The sequence below is a fragment of the Oryzias latipes genome, chromosome 6, assembly GCF_053564925.1.
Source record: "Oryzias latipes strain Hd-rR chromosome 6, Olatipes_Hd-rR_3.1".
Classification (NCBI taxonomy): domain Eukaryota; kingdom Metazoa; phylum Chordata; class Actinopteri; order Beloniformes; family Adrianichthyidae; genus Oryzias; species Oryzias latipes.
This window is the reverse complement of record NC_136242.1, coordinates 7,572,884-7,595,656: the sequence shown is the minus strand read 5'-3', so window position 1 is coordinate 7,595,656 and position 22,773 is coordinate 7,572,884. Positions and strand designations below refer to the sequence as shown.

Genomic DNA, 22,773 nt, shown 5'->3' with positions numbered 1-22,773 from the left:
ACTGTGGTTCCCAAGCAGCAGGTTTCTTAACTGGAAAAATACTGTAAGCCTGAAGTAAAACTACTTTATTTTATATTTGTTTAACCTTTTTATTTAAAGTGAACATGACGGAGGGCAGTATTTCAGGCTGGAATCCATGCTGAGAATCTCATCCTGTCAACAAATGCCCCCCCCTCCTGATCTGAACAATGTGCAAAATGAAAGAAAAGACGTAACTGAGGGCTTTTCATTCTGATTTATAACATGTGATATGAAAAGTCAGTCCTAGTTAGAGGCTGACACAGAGGTGACAGAGTAGCTGTTCAGAGAGCAGATGGAGGAAGAAGAGCCCCAGCATGGTCTGATTTGAAACGTCATCTGCAGATTCAACAAGAGGATATAAATCCAGGCCCTTTCCTCAATATCTGGAAACCAGTGGCATAAAAGTCTGTGGTCAGAACTCCTCCATCATTGGATGAAACCAGTAAAGCCATGAGCTTTAGGTCCAGCTGCCTGTCTGTGGAGCCGACTCATGCCTATGGGGCACGACGGTGACCCGTACAACCGAAATGTTCCTGTGCAAGCTGCCAGCAACAGGCTGTAGTGAACAACATGCTGTGCAGCCTGTTGTGCAGTTGTTTGTGTGGACTCTATGTGCACGTATCGATCACCTGCACACCCTGTGTGTGTCCGCTGGGGGTCAGTACCTGCTCCATGTTAACTGTTTCTTTTGTTGTATGAAACAGAGCATGGACTTTATATTCTCATAGTCTTCATCAAAGTATTAGAATCAGAATAAAGGGTTAAAATAACCTTTTTCTCCTTTAACTGAAAAGGTGAAATCCCACTGCAAGGCCAAGAAATGAAAGGTAATTCAAGTACAAAGACACAGTCTCACTGCATTTAGATTTCTTATTCTAAAAGTATCTTTTGACTGTTATAGTGGGGCCTTTTGGGACATCAGGCTGCAAAGCGGTTGTTCTGTTAGCAGGGGAAGGCTTTATGTCCTCTCTTCCCACTAATGAACTGCATCGTCGCAGCAAAAACGGTGTGGTGATCGTCAGGGTTGCTGTTTCGGGGAAATGTTCCGTTTTCATGTTCTCCCCGGGATGTTAGGTAGAAATAAACGTGCTCATGACATCGGCCCCAGCCGACGCTTCACACGTGAACTGTTGTTAAAACATGCAGATGTCGCAGCTTCGCTGCACGGTCACAGTGTGACATTTGAGTGACTCCACCTGTGTTTGAACACCGGCTGTGTGTTCTGCAGGCGTGGTACCGCTGCAGGCTCAGGCAGACAGAGACGCAGACTCAAATCCATCAGACCTCTAAACCTAGAGGAATATAAGCCGGAGTGACAGGAAACCAGAAGATGAATTCCTTCTAGCTCTCAGGTATTGCTCTCTTTTTTTCTCTCACCCACCTTCTTCAATGGACTGAGTGACGCTGACCCTGTTCTGGACCTTCTCACAACACACAGCTGTTGAGCTGTTGTCCTGCTCTGTCCATCAAGTCTGTCTTCTTTTCACTAAATAGTTTGTATTTTTTCTGTCTTTATTTATTTATTTATTTATCTTAGGGCTGCACTGTGGTGTAGTGGTTAGCACTCTGGCCACAGTGAAAAGGCCTTAAGAGCAGTGGTTGGGGTGGAAGGCAGCAATAAATCAGAGAAAGGAGAAAAGGACCGTCCAATGATCGGCAAAATGTCACAAAGATCCACACATTTTTGATGACTGTACAGTGAGACACACACTCTCTTGCTTTAGAGTGTGAGCTGCTTAATGCTTAATGAATTTGTGTGTTCTGTATGAGTGTCATCCTAATTTTGGCCGTTTTAAGATGTAACATAATGTCCATAGATGTAACAACAGAAGCAGGAAGGCCAGACGCACCACCCAAACCCTTCTGTCTGCACCACCCAGGGCAAGCAGGGTAACATGTTGATTAGTCCCCCTCAGCAGCCTTTTGAGGAAGGCTTCGTGTTTCATTAAGGGGGGCACATGTCCTTCCTTTGATCAAAAACACCAAGCAGCGTTTCATGGGAGTCAGATCGGAGCAGGCGTCCGCCTGGACGTCACAACCGTTCTTTCCGTTTCCTCCTAATGGGATCCAGATCAGATGGAATGTAGGCTGGCCCATTTTTCTGGACGATGAACCCAAAACACCCCAGACGTTTCACTTTGACTCCACCAATCTCCAAAACTAAAGGGCTTGCTCTTTTATATTTGTAATGGGTAGCAGGATTTTGTGGGCTTTTCTAAATCAGGATTCCTCGACTTTGACCACGTTTGCATCGACAACGAGCTGTGAGTGGTAAGAACCTCCTGTATTTTTAAAATGTAGGTCATGACTTCATCAACATGCCAATGTTTGACATGTATAAAATATTATTTTATTTTCTACTTATACTATATGCCATGTAATTTCATATTCCTATTTTGTTTTGGTTTTCTAATTTTCTTTCTTCACATATAAGTTTGTGGTTTAATATTTTTATTGTTGTATCTCTTTTCAAACCAGTCCTAAACTCTCACCTTGCAGTGTTTCCATGTTACCATTCGCCGGCATGTTGTACAGTGTCTTCTGCACCAGACAAAGAAATGGAATTTGAAGCGGAAAATATCCAAAATAATCTTCCAATTGGGAAATTCTTGAGAACGACCAGTTTATTGTTCTCTTAACCATCAGCTTTGTAGACCAGGCAAACAGTTCATGTTGGATTAAGGAACCATGGAAATATGTGTGTTTATGTGCAACCACTGTGGCTTGTTGGCAAATGCAGTTGCAAAGCCTGTTCTGCAGAAAGTTCAAGGATATTGAAGATCATGAATCAGAGGAAGTGAAGCGAGCCTCTGGGTGCTGTTTGTTTTGGGTGGGGGTCAGCTAGTGGAATTTGTCAGGCGTGTCATCAGACTCTGACACGTCCAGTGGTGAAGCTCATTCTGTTTAATGCAGAGCTTTTTCAGTTTACAAGCCCCATGTAAAACATTTCCAAGTGAACAGCAGGAAACAGAACAACACTCTTCTCTGCTCTGACGTTGTCTGGACTTATTTGGTTTCAAGTGAACCAGAGTTCCTTTCCCCCGATGATCTGGAACAAATTTTCAGCCTGAATACATCCAAGCGAACCCTGATCCAGGACCAGGAACCGCTCTCTGACCCATCTTACGAGGTGGTCTCAGTTCATTTCTGATCACGAGCTTCAGTTCTCTCTGAGATTCCTCAGTCTGATTACAATCGGTCCTCGGAGCAGAACAACTGAACCAAAAGGGCCACCAGGCTGGTGGTCACGTGATCTAAATACAGTCAGAATGTAGCAACAGATGAGCCGTGGACAAACCACTGAGTGAGAGAACCTTACAACTGTGGACGCGCAATGCTAACCGAGCGACCCAGCATTTTACGACTGCACGCTTGCAATCCTAACTAAGCGGTGGCCTCGCTGGGCCCTCGCTGGGTTTGTGAGCAGTTTTCAGGGGGGGTGTTTGTCATCTGGGTGCAAACACACACACTGGGCGGTAACCTTTCTGGTTGTTTTGATTGGCCAAAATTTGCAGGTCAAATCCGGTGAGGCAGCGGGGCGAGGCTTTCATTATTTTAGAGGTTTTAATAGAAAAAATATTAACGCTTCCTTTTAAAGTACAGTACTTACAGTGTACTTAAGTGGTATTTACATGGTACTTATTGTACTTAAAGTGTAGTTTCTGTGGTAAATACATGGTAAATACCATGAAACATACGAGTGCAGACCTAAAGGTCAAGTATTTTTTTTTAATTAAGATAGTGGTTTTTTGACCTTTCAACACTTTCTCCATCTTTTGCTTCCAGATCTCTTCACCTACCACCCTGCATGCCCAACAGAAGCTTGACATTTTTGACAGAGTTGTGACTACTGCCACATAGCCGTCAATGGGAGCCAGCAGAGGAAGCCTGACACCCACCACTTCCACGCACCACAATGCTTCCAGCTTTGAGGACCTGCTGCGTGGGATCCCCTGTAAGCCAAACAGAAACGTGCCACGTAAACAGTGGAGCAAAAAAGGATTCAGTCAGCCACCAGTTGTGTAGATTCTCCCACTTATAAAGCTGAGAGAGGTCTGTAATTTTCATCATAAGTAAACCTCAACTGTGAGAGACAAAATGAGGAAAAAAATCCTGAAAATCACGTTGATTTTTAAAGAATGTATTTGTAAAATAAGTATTTTGTCATAAGAAAAGTTCAATTCAATACTTTGTTATATATCCTTTGTTGACAATGACAGCAGTCAAATGTTTTCTGTAAGTCTTCACAAACTGTTGCTGGTATTTTGGCCCATTCCTCCATGCAGATCTCCTCTAGAGCTGTGATGTTTTGGAGCTGTCTCTGGGCAACACAGACTTTCTATGGGGTTGAGATCTGGAGACTAACTAGGCCACTCCAGGACCTTGAAATGCTTCTCATGAAGCCACTCCTTCGTTACCCGGGCAACGTGTTTGGGATTGTTGTCATGCTGAAAGACCCAGCCATGTTTCATCTTCAATGTCCTTGCTGATGGAAGGAGGTTTCCCCTCAAAATCTGACGATACATGAAAAATAGCCCCAAATCATGATACTTCCACCCCCATGCTTTACAGTAGCTATGGTGTTCTATGGATGCAGCTCAGCATTCTTTCTCCTCCAAACACGACGAGTGGAGTTCTTTCCAAAAAGTTCTTTTCTGGTTTCATCTGACCATGGGACATTCTCCCAATCCTCTTCTGGATCATCTAAATCCTCTCTAGCAGACTGTAGACGGTTCTGCACATGTACTGGCTTTAGCAGGGGGACACGTCCGGCCCTGCAGGGTTTGAGTCCCTGGTGGTGTAGTGTGTTACTGATGGTAGTCTTTGTTACTTTGGTCCCAGCTCTCTGCAGGTCATTCACTAGGTCCTCCGTGGGGTTCTGGGATTTTTGTTCACCGTTCTTGTGATCATTTTGACCCCACAGGTTGAGATCCTGGGGGGACACCCAGATGGAGGGAGATTCTCAGTGGTCTTGTATGTCTTCCATTTCTAATAGTTGGTCCCACAGGTGATTTCTTGACACCAAGCTGCTTACCTGTTGCAGATTCAGTCTTCCTGGTGCAGGTCAACACTTTGGTTTCTGGTGTCCTTAGACAGCTCTTTGGTCTCCATAGTGGAGTTTGGACTGTGGCTGTTTGAGGTTGTGGACAGGTGTCTTTCTATAGATAACCAGTTCAAACATGAGCCATTAATACAGGTAATGAGTGGAGGATACCAAATACTTATTTTCCTTCATAATTTAAAAATAAATGATCAAAAAATCAGAAAATGGGATTTTCTGTATCTTTTTTCTCATCTTGTCTTTTACAGTTGAGGTTTACCTACGGTGAAAATTACAGGTCTCTATCATCTTTGTAAGTGGGAGAACTTACACAGTTGGTGGCTGACTGAATACTTTCAGCTGAACACATAGGTCAATCACAGGCCTCACAACTCTATGCTGTGTCCTTTCTTACTTTGTTACACAGACGGTGTCTGTACTTCAGTCTGACTGTGTGGCTTCAGTTCAGGCAGCCCAAAATATGTGAATTTGTTTTCTGTCCATATGAATTGGAATTCTGTTTTTTTCAGCTTTTTTTATCTGTTTTTTTCCTTAAGTTTTCCTAATTGTCAAAATATCAATCACATAGTATGAAAACATGTTGAAGTTAATTTTAGACTTAGTTTTATGGAGCTTGTGTCACAGCTGCTGGGCAGGATGTCTGAGGGCGTGAGAGCACATTCTGAGATCAAGAAGAAAAGCTGCAGGAACTTGAGAGTTTTTATTCACCAGAGCCCTTCTGCCACTTACTTCAACTACTCTTATTTGGCTTTTGGCTATATTAAGGCCACTATTCACAAAACTCCACTACGTAACTCTGATCGGAGTTTATGTTTACAGTAAAAGCATTTTCTGAAATACCCAGATCAGCTTGTCTGACACCAGATGCTGATGCTCAGCTGCTCTGTTTCAGCACACCTACCATTCTTTGAGATTCTCTGATGTCACTTAATGATTATCATTGTGCTTTTGGTCTTTATGACCTTATAACTAGTCACACTTCAGATTCTCATTAACGTTTTCCTGCCACACAGCGGTAAATCCAACACAAGTCCGTACTCTATTGCACATCCTTCTTTGAGACCGGGTCTGAAAGATCATTGGAGATATTAAAACCTTTGTCATAAATCTGTTTATATGGATCTAACATGAAACACAACACAATGAACAGATGCCCTCTTTAACAGTGTCTCTCTTCATCCCTGGCAGTGCCACAGTGGGCAATCTACACCATCTTTGTATCAGGCGGCCTTCTGATGCTCCTCTGCCTCCTCTGCATCTGCATCAAGTGCTGCTGCAAAAAGAAACAGAAAAAGAAGAAGCAGAAAGACCAGCTCAATCTAAAGGGTGTGAATGGACAAACAACCACGACTCTGGTAAAACACGGAGCTGGAGAAATGGATCAATACACCAGGCGATCACCAAAACAGACTAGATTTGTTTGACATGAGCAGGTTATGTACCATAGGTCTAAAAAATAGTAAGAAAATAAGGTTGTGTTTTTCACCAGCAGGTATCAACTGAATCAGCAATTTGAAGAGTCTGAAGAGATCTAAAAAAACCAAAATGTTGAAATAATTATTTATAGCACACTTTGACATCAGTCAACCGTATTTGCTTAAAAATAACCAATATAATAGAAAGTATTTACAGATTACAGACTCACTCTGACAGGTGCAGCCCGATGTGGAGGATGTTGACTACGGCTCAACAAAACAGCACAGAGGGAAGCTGCTCTACTCCCTGGAGTATAATACAACTAAGTCTGAGGTGAACACATTTCCTCTTTCTCAGTCTTACACAACATGATAGCTCTATAAAACCACGACACTGAGTGCAGTGGGGATCAAAAGTTAGGTACCCAGATAAAATGTAATATTACTGTACGTAAAGAATTCAAGGAAATACAGAGGAATCTTCAAAATGCATCAGATGACATAATGTGTAAAAAAAAGGCCTTATTTCCATCATTTGCTCTTTCAGAAAACAAAATAACTGTGTGTGCAAAGGTTTGGGCACCCTGCAGAATTTATTGCATGCACCACCCCACTTTGAAAAAACTGACATGGATTGTTCACAATCACTGTCTGGAAAGACCAGGGGATTTCAATCTGACAGAATGTAATTAAGAAACAGTCAACAGGAACAGTGGAAGTTATAGGAAGATCTGGAAAACCAAGAAAAATCTCACGTTCCTGAGCAGCTCACAGGATAGTGAGAACAGGAAATCCACAAGGACCCCTCCAGAAAGACCTGGTAGACTCTGGCTTTGTGGTACAATGTTTTACTGTGAAAATATACTTGTACAAATACAGTCTCTCTTCTAAATCCTCACCACAAAATTCATCATTTGAAGTTCACAAATGAACATAGAAAACTTCTGTGGACAAACAAAGTTAACATGGAACTTTTTGAGCAAAAGTGGAATTAGGAGAAGAAAGGGCTCAGAGTTTAAAAATAGGAACCTCTGTCCAACTGCTAAGCATGGGGTAGGAGCAATCATGCTTTGGGGTTGGATTGGAGCCTGCGGCACAGGAAAGTAGAAGGAAGAATGGTTTCAACATTTCAGCAAAGTTTGGATGTTAACTTGATGGCATCTGTGAAAAAGATGAAGATGAGAGGATGGCTTCTGCAAATGAATAATGATCCTGAACACTCCTCAAATCCATGCTAGGTCCATGAAGGTTTTGCCGGCCTTCCGAATCACACGACCTCAACATCATTGAAAATCTATGGATAGACCTGTCGTTGTGTCCTTGGGCAAGACACTTCACCCTCCTTGCCTCCAGTGTGGCTCCACTGGTGTGTGAATGTGCGTGAATGTCCCCATGATGGTCAGAGGGGCCGTAGGCGCGAAATGGCAGCCACGCCTCTGTCAGTCTGCCCCAGGGAAGCTGTGGCTACAACAGTAGCTTACCATCACCAAGTATGAATGAGGAGTGAATGAATAATGGACACAATGTAACCACTTTGAGCTTTTCTGGAAAAGCGCAGGTAAATCCAATCCAGTATTATTATGAAAGAGCAGAGTGTAACAGATGTTCCAGAAGCCCCAAAGAACTGGAAGACTTTTAGAAAGACGAAGGGATGAAGATACCTCAAACAAGAATTGACTCTTAGCTTGCCAGCTTGCCCCCCCCCCCCCCCCCCCCCCCCCCTTGGCAAGCTGCAGTACTTGCCAAGGGGGGGGGGGGGGTAGTACCAGGTACTAACTCTGCATGGAGCCCAAACCTTTGCACAACTTATTTTATTTTCTGTTATTTCAAAGGGTAAATGATGGAAATCAGGCCTTTTTTGACAGATTTTTCCATCTTTATGCACAATGATTGAACATTTTACCTTGGGTGCCCAAACCTTTGATCGCCACTGTAAGTGCAATGCCTTTAGATGCTGTTTCTGTAGCCCTCTGAACTTGAAGCCATCAGTAAATTTGAGAGCCCAGTCTCACCTTTGGGTTTTTTTCAGCTTTCTGTAGGGATCAAACAAGCAAACGGCCTGAAATCCGTAAACGTGGGAAGGAGCGCTGACCCGTATGCCAAAGTCTACATTCTCCCTGACAAGTCCAAAACGTTTGAGACAAAAGTGTTCAAAAACACGCTTAATCCCACATTCAATGAGCTGTTCACCTTCCAGGTAGGCTGTACTTCTGGTCAGACCTTCACTCAACTTTTACATACGTCTATGAAAACCGCTGTTTATACCGAAGTCCCTACAAAGTTGCTTGCCAGAAATGTCTGAGCTCTGACAGTTTTGTAGAAGATCATATAAAGCATTGGTTTCTAAAACATGGTACAGTGTAGTGTTTGATTACTGGTGAATTTTATTGGTGAACTTTTAACATCTACACGTTTGGTTGAATGAATTTGCTGGATTAATTAAAAAGAATGCAACCTTTCACATCATTGTTTGCTCTCGCACATGTCTCTTAGCGAAAATGACTATGAAATAGTTATAGACCGTCACCTTTTGTCATAGTTTCCATGAAATGTAAAAAAGTCATAACCATATGAAAGGTGAAAACTCCTGATACAGTACTCGGGGAGAGGATGTCTTTTTTTATATAAAGGTTCTGTAACATCCAAATCCACTGGAATTTTCTCTCCCCTGGAGAGAATTAGTTATAGAGAATGAAGACATCTGACCTGCAGCAACCTGGTTCACGATGCAATCGCCCAGAAGCATAGTTTCCATTTGTTTAATAGAAACCAGCAAGTATTCAGCTACTTCAGTCATTTGACCTTAAACCTGAGCTTCTTTGGGAGTTTCTTGCATTTGCTTTTGGTTTTGCTAACCTTAATAATAGGAACTCATTAAAAAAAAGCTGCACAAATGTCAGAACTTGGTGCCCTTTGAGAATCAGCAGAAAATTCAAAGTTAGCACAGAAAGATTCCAATTCAGCTTTTAAATGATCCTTCCTATTCATTTGGACTAATACAATTCTCAAGCTTTTCCTTTTAATCATTACTCCATTTTTGAAAAGAATAATGAAATGTATTCAGATTATTTAGATTGCATGCTGATCCCAGCAGTTCAAAAGTTATTGTTGCTCTTTTGCTCTGATTATTGTTATTCATGTTTTTAAAGCAATTTTGGACTTTCTTTGGGTTATTTTGTCTCTTGTTATTTAGCTCATCAGTTTTTGCAGTCAACATTTGTGCTTTTAATGATCTCTTTTCGTTTCTTAATTCTAACATTAGCTTGAAAGTTAAAAATGAATTATGATAATTATCAATTATTACAATCTCTTAGAGTGGCCGCAGTGATCAATAATACTTCAGCCTCTTTGGTGACCACCTTCAACTGCCTGCAGGCACAAAATGCTCTTTTTTAATGATGTCATCTTTGATGAACCTGAAGTTTTGTTTTGTGCTCCCAGCTCTCAAAGTCTAAGCTTCTCAAGTCCACCGTGGTGATAAAAGTGTTCGACTTTAGCCGATTCACCACCCACACAATCATTGGTGAGTTGCGGGTGCAACTCTGCGACATCAACTGGAACCACGTCAGGGAGGAGTGGGGAGGTCTGGAAGAGCCAGCTATGTTTGAGGTAATTCTCTTCCACTGTGAAGGCAGATCATGAAGATAGGATGAAGGTTGGGATTCATTTAGATCTCCTCCCATATTTTGTATTATATTTTAGGATGTCCATAACTGATCATAGCAACCCATCTCAAAATGACAAAAAAATGTTCTGACAAGCTCCATGTTTGTGTAAATAATGTCCAGGTATTTTTCAATAATTCATTTACACAGGTATTCAGACTTCCAATCAATTATAAAGTAGAATTGGTTTTAGCAGCCTTTACTATGTACATTTTGCGCACATTGCACTGATGAAAACTGGTCATACGTGAATAATTGTGAAAAAAGAAAAAAGTGTGGTCTTTACGTGAAATTTTTCACAGATGTATTACAAATGAACCAGGTCTGAACCATGGAAAAAACATGAACTGTGCGTGATTCTTGCAATGTTTATATGCAATTCATTAGTGATTCGTGCGTCAATGATGTAATTTTAACATGATATGTGCGCCTTATGTGAAATATAAAAGTTATAAATCAGTAGTACATGAGGGTAAAGCCTATGGGGCATGCTGACGTGTGGAACGGTTGTGAAAAGCCACAAAATCTGCGTATGCATCTCACAAAAATCACACACATTTGCGTAAGATTTACGTGAAATTGTGTGTAAACTACATAAAATGTGCATGAACGGCATAATTCTCAACCAAGCAAAAAATGTGAACAGCAGAGAACCTAATTCACGTGAAGACCCGTCAGCCGAAACCCTCGACGGACATCTGCACACATCAACGTATGACGAACTCAAGAAACACTTATGTATGTCACACGTGTATCACGAGAGACTAAAATTTTATACGTGGAAAATACACAAAATGTACGTACTGGATGTGTGACACGACCTTCAGACTGGTGGATTTCTGCTGATTCTACCCGGATCCCGTCAGCTTCTGTTAGTAAACTAGAGAGGATGGAGAGATTCTGGAGCAGTCTACCAAATTGGGATTTTTATTTTAGCTTCTCAAATAGTTAGAAATGTCTTGGAGTGTTTTTTTTCTTTTTCTGGAGTCTTGTGCCTGCACTCCAGAGTTCTTATTTTGTTTCCTTTTGTTTTCTACTCTGTCTTGGCCCCTCTTGCTTGAATGTTAAATCTGCTCATTTTTCGATAGATGAAGGTTCGACGAAGATATCGTCTTCTCTGTGGTTTGTTGCTGGGTAGAACCTGAATCTGCAAAATAGAAACACAGCAGTGTTACCTTCCAATAACTTTTCATTTGTTTGACTCTCATTTTGTAACTGAAAGGATTTTTTAAGAAGGGAATTTCACAAATTATTATGATTTTGGGCAAAGTGTGACTGCTTTGACCGTTGACTTGTGTTCAGCAGGAAGTAGACTTTGGGGAGATCTGCTTCTCGCTGCGTTACGTTCCCACAACCAGCAAACTTACCGTTGTGATCCTGGAGGCCAAAAACCTGAGGAGCATGGACTTTGGAGGAAGCTCAGGTAAGACAGAGATGGACTGAAACCATTCTCAAATATTTTGTGTTTGCCTGTACTATACACATAATGTAAAAAAGACCAGTGTCCAACTTGCCATTTTTAAGCAAGGTTTTAAAAGAACTTGTTTTTATTCAGCTGGAGGAGTTTCTCTTACAAAAGAACATTTCTGAGATAAACCAGTCTGGCTTTGATTGAACCACAGCACTGAGACAGCCTTGTTAAAAATAGTTAATGATGTCAGGTGTGCCTTGTATTCAGGTCAGATCTCAGTATTAGTTCTACTAGAGCTAAGTTCTGCTTTAGACACTGTTGATCACCTGATCTTTGTTAACAGACTTAAAAGTCTTGGCCTTTCAAGGACTGTTCTCAAGTGGTTCGAATCGTATCTCATGGAGAGAAACTTTATGGTTAGCATGGACACACACTTTTCTGGGGTCCATGAAATTAATTGTGGTGTGCCTCAAGGTTCCATCCTTGGCCCCTTGCTTCTTTTTTAACCTCTATTTTACTCAAACTTTTTGCAACACAGCATTGTACACACTTTTCTCCATGGTTTCCACAATAATCAACATCAATACAGTAGGTACTATCAAACAGGGTACACACAGGAGGTTGAATTACCACAATACTCTTCATGTAAAGTAGGAAGAATGAATACTAAACATGCCAGCATTTGACTAGAGGTATTATTAGGCTGATGACAGTAGCAAGGATTTTGCTGGGCCCCATCTTATGTTCAAGATGTGCATCTGATGTCTTAGTAGAAAACTTATTCTTTCCATTTGAAAGAGTTATCTTACCTTTTGGATCCAGGTACCTAGAGAGGGTGGCTCTGTTTTCATCCATCTAATCGTAATGCATTTTAAAGCTGCTGTAAAGAGCACATTTAGAAGGTATGATTCTGTTCGCCCTCGTATCTGTGCTGGGAGGATAGCAATGAGCACTACCATCAAATCTCTTGGTATGTCGATTTGGAACATCTGTTTCAAAGCTCTGTACACCTCACCCCAGAAATTTGGCAGTTTAGGGCAAGTCCAGAACACGTGTGTAGATGGGCACCGCTGATCCACAGTTCCTCCAGCACACGCTTGGTACATTAGGATTCATCTTGGAAACAATGTCTGGGGTCCTGAAGTATCTACTAATTATCTTCCATTTAAATATCCTCCATGTGTTTGACTTTGTGGCCAGGTGTGCCTCCATTCATGCATCCTCCCACATTTCATCAGGTATGCCTCTGGCTGCCTCCACCTCTGACCCCTGCTTAGCCCCAACAGGTCCATCATCAGGCAGTGACACAAATATTTTGTAGTCCTTTGTTATCATCTTTTTATCCCCACCCTCTTTTTGATATTGTATTAGCAGAGCTTCAATTGGTGTGGGGTTCAATACTTTGTTCCCCTCTTTGTGAGTGGTCAGAAAGGACCACATCTGCAGGTACCTGAAGAAGTCAGACTTTTTTAGTTGAAATCATCTGCTTATCTGTTTAAATTCATGTTGATGGTTTCAATATGTCCAAAAAAGGAGATGGGAAAAGCTGACCATCGATTGAAGTCATTTCAGATTGTATTCAGATGTTTACCATAGTTAGCATCAAACAGTTTATCTAACGAGGGTGGAATAAAAGCGTCCAAGTATTTTTTTTTTTTTTTTTTTTTTTTTTTTTTAAACTTGTCCTGTCCAACAGCTGGGCAGACAGATGAGAGCTGAGGGCCTCTTGTGTTGGACATATTTTACTTTAACAAGAGGGGTTATTAATCTTCAGACTAACCAAAGGTATGTCAGAATAAACCCCTTTTGTAATTGAGGCCAAACTTTATTAATTTCAAACATGTTTGAAAATCTTTGGTGTTGGACCGGACGGAAAAGGAAAGAAGGGAAGAAGAGAGAGGGACGTTAGAGAGAGGGGGGGGGGGGGGGGTAGGAGGGTGATAGTAGGAGGGGAAGGGGGATAAGACCATGAAGCAGCATAAAGCAACAAGTTTACTGGTTGTTAATCACCATGGTAAGGCTCAAATGCAGTACAAAAAGGGCGGGGCCCGTCCACACACACACTCAAATGTTATAAAGACACCTGCTAGCTGCAAAAATGTCCACCTGTCGACATGTACACAAAACAGATAGTGCTCACACGCATACTTATGCCTTAAAACCAACTAGTGTGAAACATTTCAGTCATTCAGTCACGCAAACCGCCAGTGCAAAGGTGAGCCAACACCCGTGCTCAGGTGAGTGTTTATGTTCTTCTAAAATGGATGGTGGAACGTGACAAGAAGGAGGGAGAGTGCCCAGCCATCCCCACCCCAAGACCCCCACCGCAGCAGCAGCGGCAGCCGGAATCCCCCCAACGCCACACGGAAACCGTCAGGGAACAACCGCCGCCCGGGCGACCAAGCCCGCCACCCAGGCCAGGGCCAGCAGGACCGCCGCAAGGCCCCCAGAGCCAGAGAGCAGGGAAGCACGGAGGGAAAGAGAGGGCCGCCCCAGCCCAACCAGGAGAAGCGTCCAAGTATTTAATGCCTTCTTCATCCCTTGTGCTATCCTAGGCACTTTAACGTTGGGAGTTGGGTCATCTAGACCCACTAGATAGTGCGCTGAACCTTTTTTCTTCAATGATTTGTGATCTTCACTGGTGTCCATGGATTACATGAAATCTTTCCACCTTTATCTACCTTTATCATAGTAGGGATAACACGTCAATGTAAGGGTGGGGTCATCTGGACCCCATAAGATAGCACAAGGGTTAAGCCACCAAAATCTGCGTAGCTGTTTTACTAACAGTGGGACCTTACTATTAAGATCCATGGCTTCTGTCTTGTCCACATTTATTTTGTATCCTGAAAAATAGCCATATGCGGAGATCCGTTCCTTCAAGCATGGTATAGTTAGGCCTGGCTCTGTCAGGTACAATGGGGCATAATCTGCATATAATGATATTTTATGCTCTTCTTTGCCAATTAAAACTCATTTGATACCATCATCTTCCCTAATTAGCTGGACCAATGGTTCAATACTAATAGCAAATACAACAAAGGAAACCCCTATCTACAGCCCTGCTCCAGATTGAATCTAGCTGATTTAAAGCCATTTCCTTAAACAACTGCTTGGGGGGGGGGGGGGGGGGGTCACATCGGTGTGACGGTGTGGCACCGTCAGATGACGAGGGGGGGCCACACCGTGTTTTATTGTTTGTGCATTTGTGTATTTTATGTTTTAAAATTACTACCTCTGGTGCCACCTGGATGATGATAGGAGAACAACGCCCAACATGCGTGGCTTAGCGTTCAAAAGGGAGCACCACAGGTAGTGAAATGAGGAGTGAGACGGAGGTGCCATGCGCTGGTGCGGCCCTGCGTGTAGCAACTGTGGTGCTAACTGTTTAACTGTCCTGAATAAAGACAGAACCTCCTCACCTTGGCTCCTCTGCATCCTTTCCCGGCGGGACCCCGTCACAACATCACTAAAACATTTATAAAATGCATTTATGAAGCCGGGTATTTGTTGTTTTTGAGGGATGAGAAAACTTGCTTGATTTACCAGCCTTGAACTGGCTCGTCCAGTTCTTTGAATACTGTATCAGATAGTTCAGGGAAATTTATATTTTGTAAATATTGTGCTACAGAAGATTTGTCAGGACAGGTATCATCTTGGTAAAGATCTTTATAGAATTTTGAAAATGTATCCTCAATTTCCTTTGGGTTTGTAACAATTGTTTTCCCTGATTTTAACTTCCGAACAATATTTGAGGATTGTTGTTTCTTAAGCGTAAAAGCTAAGAGCCTGCTCACTTTCTTTCCATGTTCATAATATTGTTGTTTGGCAAAGCAAAGGTTTCCCCCAACCTTCTCTGTAGTTTAGAACTTACCTATTGAATTCTATGACTTCATGTTCCCTATGATTTTAAGTTTACTATACAATTACCGGTATGAAGCCTAATGTTGTAATATTGGGATATGTAAATAAAATTGAATTGAACATTCTGCCAGAGGACCTGAGGGCCACAGAGATCATAGTTGCTTTTATGAAAAGGCTCAAGACCAATCTAACCTGGCTTTTAGCTAGTTTTACTACTTTTATTATTTATTTAGTTTGTTTGTTTGTTTGTTTGTTTATCCATTTTATCTTGTTTTATTAATTTACTCTAGATTATTGATGATTTATTTGAATATTCCTTATTTTAATGTTTTATTGCTTTTATCAGTATGTCTTTCATTTTTATTTCCGGTGCTTCCTCAGTATGACCGTCTCCCTCTGGGTCGGCTGCTGTTCAGCCGCTGCAGCTCTAGCTGGGAACCTGCACCGCGCCTTGCTGTGGTGGAGCGGTCCCCGCCTGGGATGCTGCATTTGGCTGCTAATGCAGCTGTTCACAGAGAGGGAGGTCCCAAATATTAGCGTTTCCAATAACAAACATTTTGCTTTCATGCTCAGCCTATGCATTGTCTATCGCCATCAGTTAGGGGGTGGACGGTATGAAAGGGGTGGGGTTTGTGTGTAGGTCTGTGGAGGGGGATTTATTTTAAATTTTGTGCTGTTTTTACATTATTAATTTTACTTTTTTAGTTCTAGTGTAAAGCACTTTGTGTTTTGTTTTTATAGGAAAAGTGCAATATAAATAAAGTTTGATTTGATTTAAACAGGGCTGCCCGACCCTGCTTCTCAAAACCTACCACCCTGTCTGGTTTCTAGCTGTCCCTGCTCTCCTGTTACTGATCAGTTGACTTGGGTGTTTCCACATTCCAGTAAACTGAACACACCTGAACCAGGTTATCAAGCAGCACAAAGTGCAGGGAAAGCTGGAAACCAGGCAGGGTGTTAGATGTTGAGGGCCAGGGTTAGGAAACTGTGATCTTTAGAGGCTTCAAAGTAACTTCTCATACTGGACAGAGACAGGCTTTTGTAGCATGTCTCTCTACATGTAGATATGTCCCTCATTATTATTCTCCCTTAGCAACCCGTTGTGCATACAAGGTTTCTACTTAAGAATGTTACCTAATATTACATCCCCTTTTCCTGAAGGTAAACATGAAACTCAAACACATCTGACTTTTCAACTTATGCTATGTAAACACAAAACTGACTTTCAACAGACCATCACTAGAGTGAATTATAATTGGTTGAATGCTATAAAGCTTGTATCCCAGTCCTCTATCATTTCTGCAGCTCCTTGTTGATGTCAGGCCACAAACAGACTCATTAGTCCATTCTGTGCATATGGTTATTTCTGAATTTCCCCTCCTGTGTGTAGGAAAAAAAGTATTTTCTGAAGTTATGGCAGAAAAGGAATGATTGGGAGATTGAATCATTTGGAGCAATTGTTCCAAAAAAAAATTCATTCTTGTGGAACTTTTTTTTTCACGGTAACATCTAATGGCCAAAAAAAAAAAAAAAAAAGGTTTCAAAAACATTGAACGTTCACAGATAGGATCTCTAATAATCCCTGAGGAAATTTACAAGCATAAAACACACACATAAAAACAAATTAAAAGCAATAAAACTCAATGGATTAAAACAATCAAAAATCAATAGAATCAATGAATGAAAGGAAATTCTTCTTAGATGCTCAGCCAGAGAGCTGTATGGCACGAGGAACAAAAGAGTTCTTCAGTCTGTCTGTGGAGCAGCGCTGGGACAGCAGTCTCCTGCTGGAGAACGCCTCTTGATGGACCTGAACCTGGTCAGAGTTTTCTGCTGTGCCACCTCCTCCACAGAAACCAGCTTCAGTCCCACCATAGAGCTCGCCCTCTTGATGAGCATGACTAGAATCAGCCTGAGAGTTCAGAGTCAGCCTGCTCCTCCCAAGTTGGACCGGCTGGGCGCAGCCTCAGGCTGCCCGCTGCGGTGGCTGCCTGTGAGCTGCCCAGCTGCAAATGCTGCTCACCACAGGGTTTTATTGCTGAGGATAGCACCAAACGCTCCACAGCAATGGTTAAGAGTGCCCTGATTGCAGCATCAGACGTTGGATGGCTGCACCATTTGGCCAAAACATGTTTGGATCACAGGCCTTTTGGTTTCTGCTGCTCGTGTGACTTCAGTCGGTCGTCCTCCTAGGCTGCGGGAGCAGGTGCTGCTGTTTTGTCGCTGTGCTGTTTTGATCGATTCACTGCTCTGCCTGTTCTGCTTCGAGGGGCTGAGTGTGCCTCCAGCTATGGATTCAACTGAAAATTAAAGCTACAAGTAGCATTTAGCGGGCCCGAGCACGTGCCACCGCCTGGCACGAGCGACCGCCCCGTGACAGCCTGTGTGGGGGGGGGGGGGGGGGGGGGGGACTATAATCTGTTGCCTTAAAGGACAAAGACTTTTGCATATAGCATGAAAAAAATTCTTAAATCTAAGCCTCGTTTAGACCTCCTCATTTTCTCATCAAGTAGAAGAAGGTTTTTATCAGATTAAGAAACAAGCAATGATGATAATTGCTATCACTGTCCCTAAGGATGAGAACAATAGAACTCATTCAATTTTCACTACAATGTCTAGATGAGTGTCAGCTATGTCTGATAACTTGGCCAATTAGCTGGACCGGGATTTTGAAAAGTGCAGGTGGTTTAACGTCCAGTGTGATGAGTCTGTGGACGGCAACAGTTCAGCATAGCTTTTGGTTTCCACAAGAGAAGAATTCCTGACACATCTGCCCTAACAGACAACTACAAGAGGAGTTGAAATGTATAACACGGTGAAGGAGTTTTTGTGCAGAAAAAGGTACCATTAGAAAAGCTAGTAGCCATACCTGCAGACGGGGCTCCTGCTATGATTGACCGACAAACAGGTTTCATCACTCACTGTAAAGCTGACCAAGACTTTCCAAAATGTCTGCATTACTGCTGCTTCTTTCACCAGTAGGCCTTATGTGCAGAAGTGATTGGCTCTGGACATATAATGACTCCTATTGTGAAAATCATAAAAAACCTCAGCTGCAAAGCAAAACAGCACAGGATTTTTAAGGTGCTATTGGTGGAGATATCTGCTGAATATGGTGAATCTGAACTTGTATTCTTGACTGACATTACTGGAAAACTAAACCACTTGATCTGCGAGCTGCAAGACATTGGTAAAACTATATTTTTTTATTGACCAGCCTGCCTGAGCCAGTGTTTTTCTTGTGGGGATCTTTTCTGCCAGGGCTTGCCAGCTTGGTCAGTGGATGTTGCTGCAGTTGTCTCCCTTGCTGGGACAGCTGGAGTTAAACACAGCAGCCTCACGGCTGTGAAGTGGACCCCGTTGCTGTCCCAGTCTGGATGGGCACTGTGGTGATGTTCCAATGTTCAGGCTGGCTCCTGGTATGAAGAGATTCCCAAGTACCATTTCCTAACCGCAGAGCCAAGGATGTGTTTACATGTTTAGGTCAAAAATGTGATGAACAGCTTCATGTTGTCTATTGATGTAAGTTTAAACCTAAACATGTTTCCCTGTTACTAATCCAGTTGATATGGTTCTCCATCTGTGTCTAGGTGATAGAAAAGCATTTTTTTATATTTAGAGCTCCAAGCAAACAAACAGTTGTCTATATAAGAGCTTTTACAATTGTGGACTTTTAGCAGGTCTCTGAATACATGTGACCAATGTATGGTGGATTTTCACAGACTTTGTGTAAAACTGAAGGTGACAGAGACTTTGGAGAAGTGGCTACATTGCTCTGGACTTCTTTGTTTCATCCACAGAAGAGTAAAATATGTGATTGATTTTGAAAAGCTGCTGAAAAATGTATCTTTTTAAAATTGCAATTTCTAATTTGGGTTTTACATTTTGTGTTCCATTTTTTGTGATTGTATGAGAAAGATTTGTTATTTATTTGGTGTTTAAAGGTGGTACATAATGTATATACACAATCTTCTTAGAGACATTTGCTATATGTTGTGTTTGTTGTCGTTGTAGTTTAATTTCTTTGGATGTATTGAAAGGAAATGAAAAGAAGTTGCAGCATTGATTAAAAAAGCATAAAAGAGACATTTACTGTCTGATGTTACATCTGTAGGAGTGTACTGAGACTGGGTTTTGTTTTGGAGCACATTCATATATTTTGTTTGTAAAAAAAAAAAAAAAGATAAAATATAAAGTTAATTGTATTTTGGATGAATAAAAAAGCAATGATTAGTGCTAAGGATGTATAAAAGACAAACAAAACAAAGGAAATTGCTGTATTTTAGTGTTGAACTAGGCTTTCTAACTGTTCTACTTTCTGTCTGCCACTCCTGGCTAATTTACATGTGAGCACACAGCCGGGGGGGCTAACTCCACTCCTGCAGCAGGGGAGACTGATGAAAAGCTTGAGGATGTAAGATTGAATAAATAAAATCCTAGAGTTGACCAGTTCATTTTATAAATGTAAATATTTTTTATTTTGGTGCTGATAAACTAAACAGATGTTATGATAAAAATATTTGCTTGAGTCAAAATGTCCAAAAATTTGCTTTCAGCACAATAGGGTGATTAAGGTGGTTAAATGTTTCTCGTACGTATAGTGCTGCTTTTCAAACGTGGAGCTTTGTAAGACGCATCTAATTCTGAAATCTCAGCTTCCTGAGACAAACGGCTGATTTCCTATGAAGCTTGATTATATGATCATGCTTCATGATCATTTATGAACATATATAGCTCGTCCAAAATTGTCATATCCATGGGTTCAGAATGGAAGTTTCATCAAATCTATTTAATTTCAGTGAGATCAGACAAAGAATGTGAACGTGAGAGCAACATTTGTGCATGGCGAGATACCCAACTTCGCCGCTCTGTCACGACCACACCCCCGCGTTGAAAGATTTGTTTTTCATCAGAGTAAACTTCAATGGTTTTTCAACAGGTGGACGTCATTTTGAGGTGTGTTTGCTCATCCTACTTGGAGCAGTGATGCTCCAACTAAAACATGTCATTTCCTGTTGCCAACAGGTGGCGCTACACCTGTTTCGGATTTTTCCACTGCAGATGTGTTCAAAGTCAGACTACAATCATGCACAACAAATTTGGATCAGATTAGATTATTTATGGCTGAGTAATGGCCATTTTTCTTTTCATGGCGTGATTTCGAAACGACCTCAAATTTTGACGCGCCGCCACGGTCACAAACAACCGTAAAAACTTAAAAGCTTCGCAATTTAAGATCGGACATGTGTTTAGTTTACAAAACCAAAGTTTGGAGTCATTGTTCAAAGATCTCTAGGAGGAGTTCGTTCTAGAACGAGGCCTGCAAAGGACCAAAATAGAGCAAAAATGACATATTGACATCAATATAGCAGACTTCCTGTGCGACTGACAGCTTGGTCCCAAGAGACGTTTTTGTAGGTTTCCATCTGATGAACATGTCCTGTAAATATCAAGCTTGTATGTTAAAGAACATGGCGGGGCTCTCAAAAACAAACATGGTAGGTGGCGCTATTGAGCCGTTTTTTGTTCACCCATGCAAGTGCTGTGTATCTAAGTTGGAGATATGTAAGACGCCTCTCATTCTGAAATCTCAGCCTCGTGATACAAACGGCTGATTTTTTATGAATTTTTAATTATCTGACTGCAACGCAATCAACCACTTCCTGTTTGGTGGTGGCTTGCGCAGGCACCGTCAGGTGTACACCCATGAAACTTTAGACGATGAGAGAAGACCCTTATGAGTATCTCCTGTTGTAATTTTATGAATGTCGGACAAAGCACAGAGAAAAGATAGGTCAGAATGTGACATAAAATGTATTTGTCAATATCTAGGTGGCGCTATGGAGGTCGTCCAAGATTGTCATATCCATTGGTTCAGAATGGAAGCCTCATCACCTGTATTGAATTTCAGTGAGATTGGACAAGGAATGTGCACGTGAGAGCAACTTTTGTGTGCAACTTCGCCGCTCTGTCACGACCACACCCCCGCATTGAAAGTTATGGCTTTTTATCAGAGTAAACATCAATGGCTTTTCAACAGGTGGACATCATTTTGAGGTGTATCGGCAGTGATGCTCCAAGTAAAACATGGCATTTCCTTTTACCAGCAGGTGGCGCTACACCTATTCCAGATTCTTCCACTGCAGATGTGTTCAAAGTCAGACTACAATCATGCATATCAACTTTGGATAATATTGGATTTTGCATGGCTGAGTAATGGCCATTTTTCTTTTCATGGCGTGTTTTCAAAATGACCTACATTTTCGACGCGCCGCCACGGTCACAAACAACCGTAAAAACGTAAAAGCTTCGCAATTTAACATCGGACATGTGTTTAGTTTACAAAACCAAAGTTTGGAGTCATTATTCACAAATCTCTAGGAGGAGTTCGCTCTAGAGTGAGGCCTGCAAATGTCCAAAATGAAGCAAAAATGACATATTGACCTCAATATATCAGACTTCCTGTGCGAGTGACAGGTGGGTCCTTTCAGACTTTTTTGTAGGTCTCCATCTGAAGAACATGCCCTGTAAAAATCAAGCTTGTACGTTAAAGCGTATGCGGGGCGTCGGGACAAAAGTCACTGTAGGTGGCGCTATCAAGCCGTTTTTCTGCGCCCATGCCAATCTCCTATAAAATACGAAATTTTTCGCGACTCCTGATGTGTGTGCCAAATTTGGTGATTTTTGGGGTATGTTAAAGGCCTCAAAAAGGCGACTCTTCCGGTAGAATAATAATAATAATAATAATTAAAGCTACAAGTAGCATTTAGCGGGCCCGAGCACGTGCCACCGCCTGGCACGAGCGACCGCCCCGTGAGCAACGCCCTGCTCGAGCCATTCTCGTCGTTTTTTCTTGTCCATTCTGGAGCTCCAAGCTAATGTTAATATGACAGCAGCCTGTGGGGGGGGGGGGGGGGGGGGGCCTGTAGTCTGTTGCCTTAAGGGACAAAGACTTTTGCATATAGCATGAAAAAAATTCAAGCAATGATGATAATTGCTTAAATCTAAGCCTTATCAGATTCAGAAACAAACAATGATGATAATTGCTATCACTGTCCCTAAGGATGAGAACAATAGAACTCATCTAATTTCCACTACAATGTCTAGATGAGTGTCAGCTATGTCTGATAACTTGTCAATTAGCTGGACCGGGATCTTGCAAAGTGCAGGTGGTTTAACGTCCAGTGTGATGAGTCTGTGGACGGCAACAGTACAGCATAGCTTTTGGTTTCCACAAGAGAAGAACTCCTGACACATGTACCCTAACTGACAACTACAAGAGGAATTGAAATGTATAACACGGTGAAGGAGTTTTTGTGCAGAAAAAGGTACAAT

The 22,773-nt window shown here is 41.9% G+C and overlaps 1 protein-coding gene across 5 annotated transcripts in view; it reads left to right on the top strand.

Annotated features, from left to right (window-relative positions):
* The first annotated feature begins 1,271 nt into the window (after window positions 1–1,271).
* syt8 (synaptotagmin VIII) overlaps window positions 1,272–22,773 on the top strand; it is a 65,781-nt gene continuing 44,279 nt past the window's right edge. Inside the window, exons 1-7 of one of the 5 annotated variants that reach the window (XM_078948341.1) lie at window positions 1,272–1,373; window positions 3,808–3,976; window positions 6,272–6,438; window positions 6,737–6,832; window positions 8,528–8,695; window positions 9,940–10,107; window positions 11,469–11,586. In XM_078948341.1, the coding sequence (XP_078804467.1) occupies window positions 3,889–3,976; window positions 6,272–6,438; window positions 6,737–6,832; window positions 8,528–8,695; window positions 9,940–10,107; window positions 11,469–11,586 (805 nt within the window). In that variant the 5' untranslated portion in view covers window positions 1,272–1,373; window positions 3,808–3,888. Of the gene's footprint in view, window positions 1,374–2,146; window positions 2,293–3,807; window positions 3,977–6,271; window positions 6,439–6,736; window positions 6,833–8,527; window positions 8,696–9,939; window positions 10,108–11,465; window positions 11,587–22,773 lie in introns of those variants that run through there. The other 4 variants (XM_078948338.1, XM_078948339.1, XM_078948340.1 and 1 more) reach the window with 4 other exon arrangements.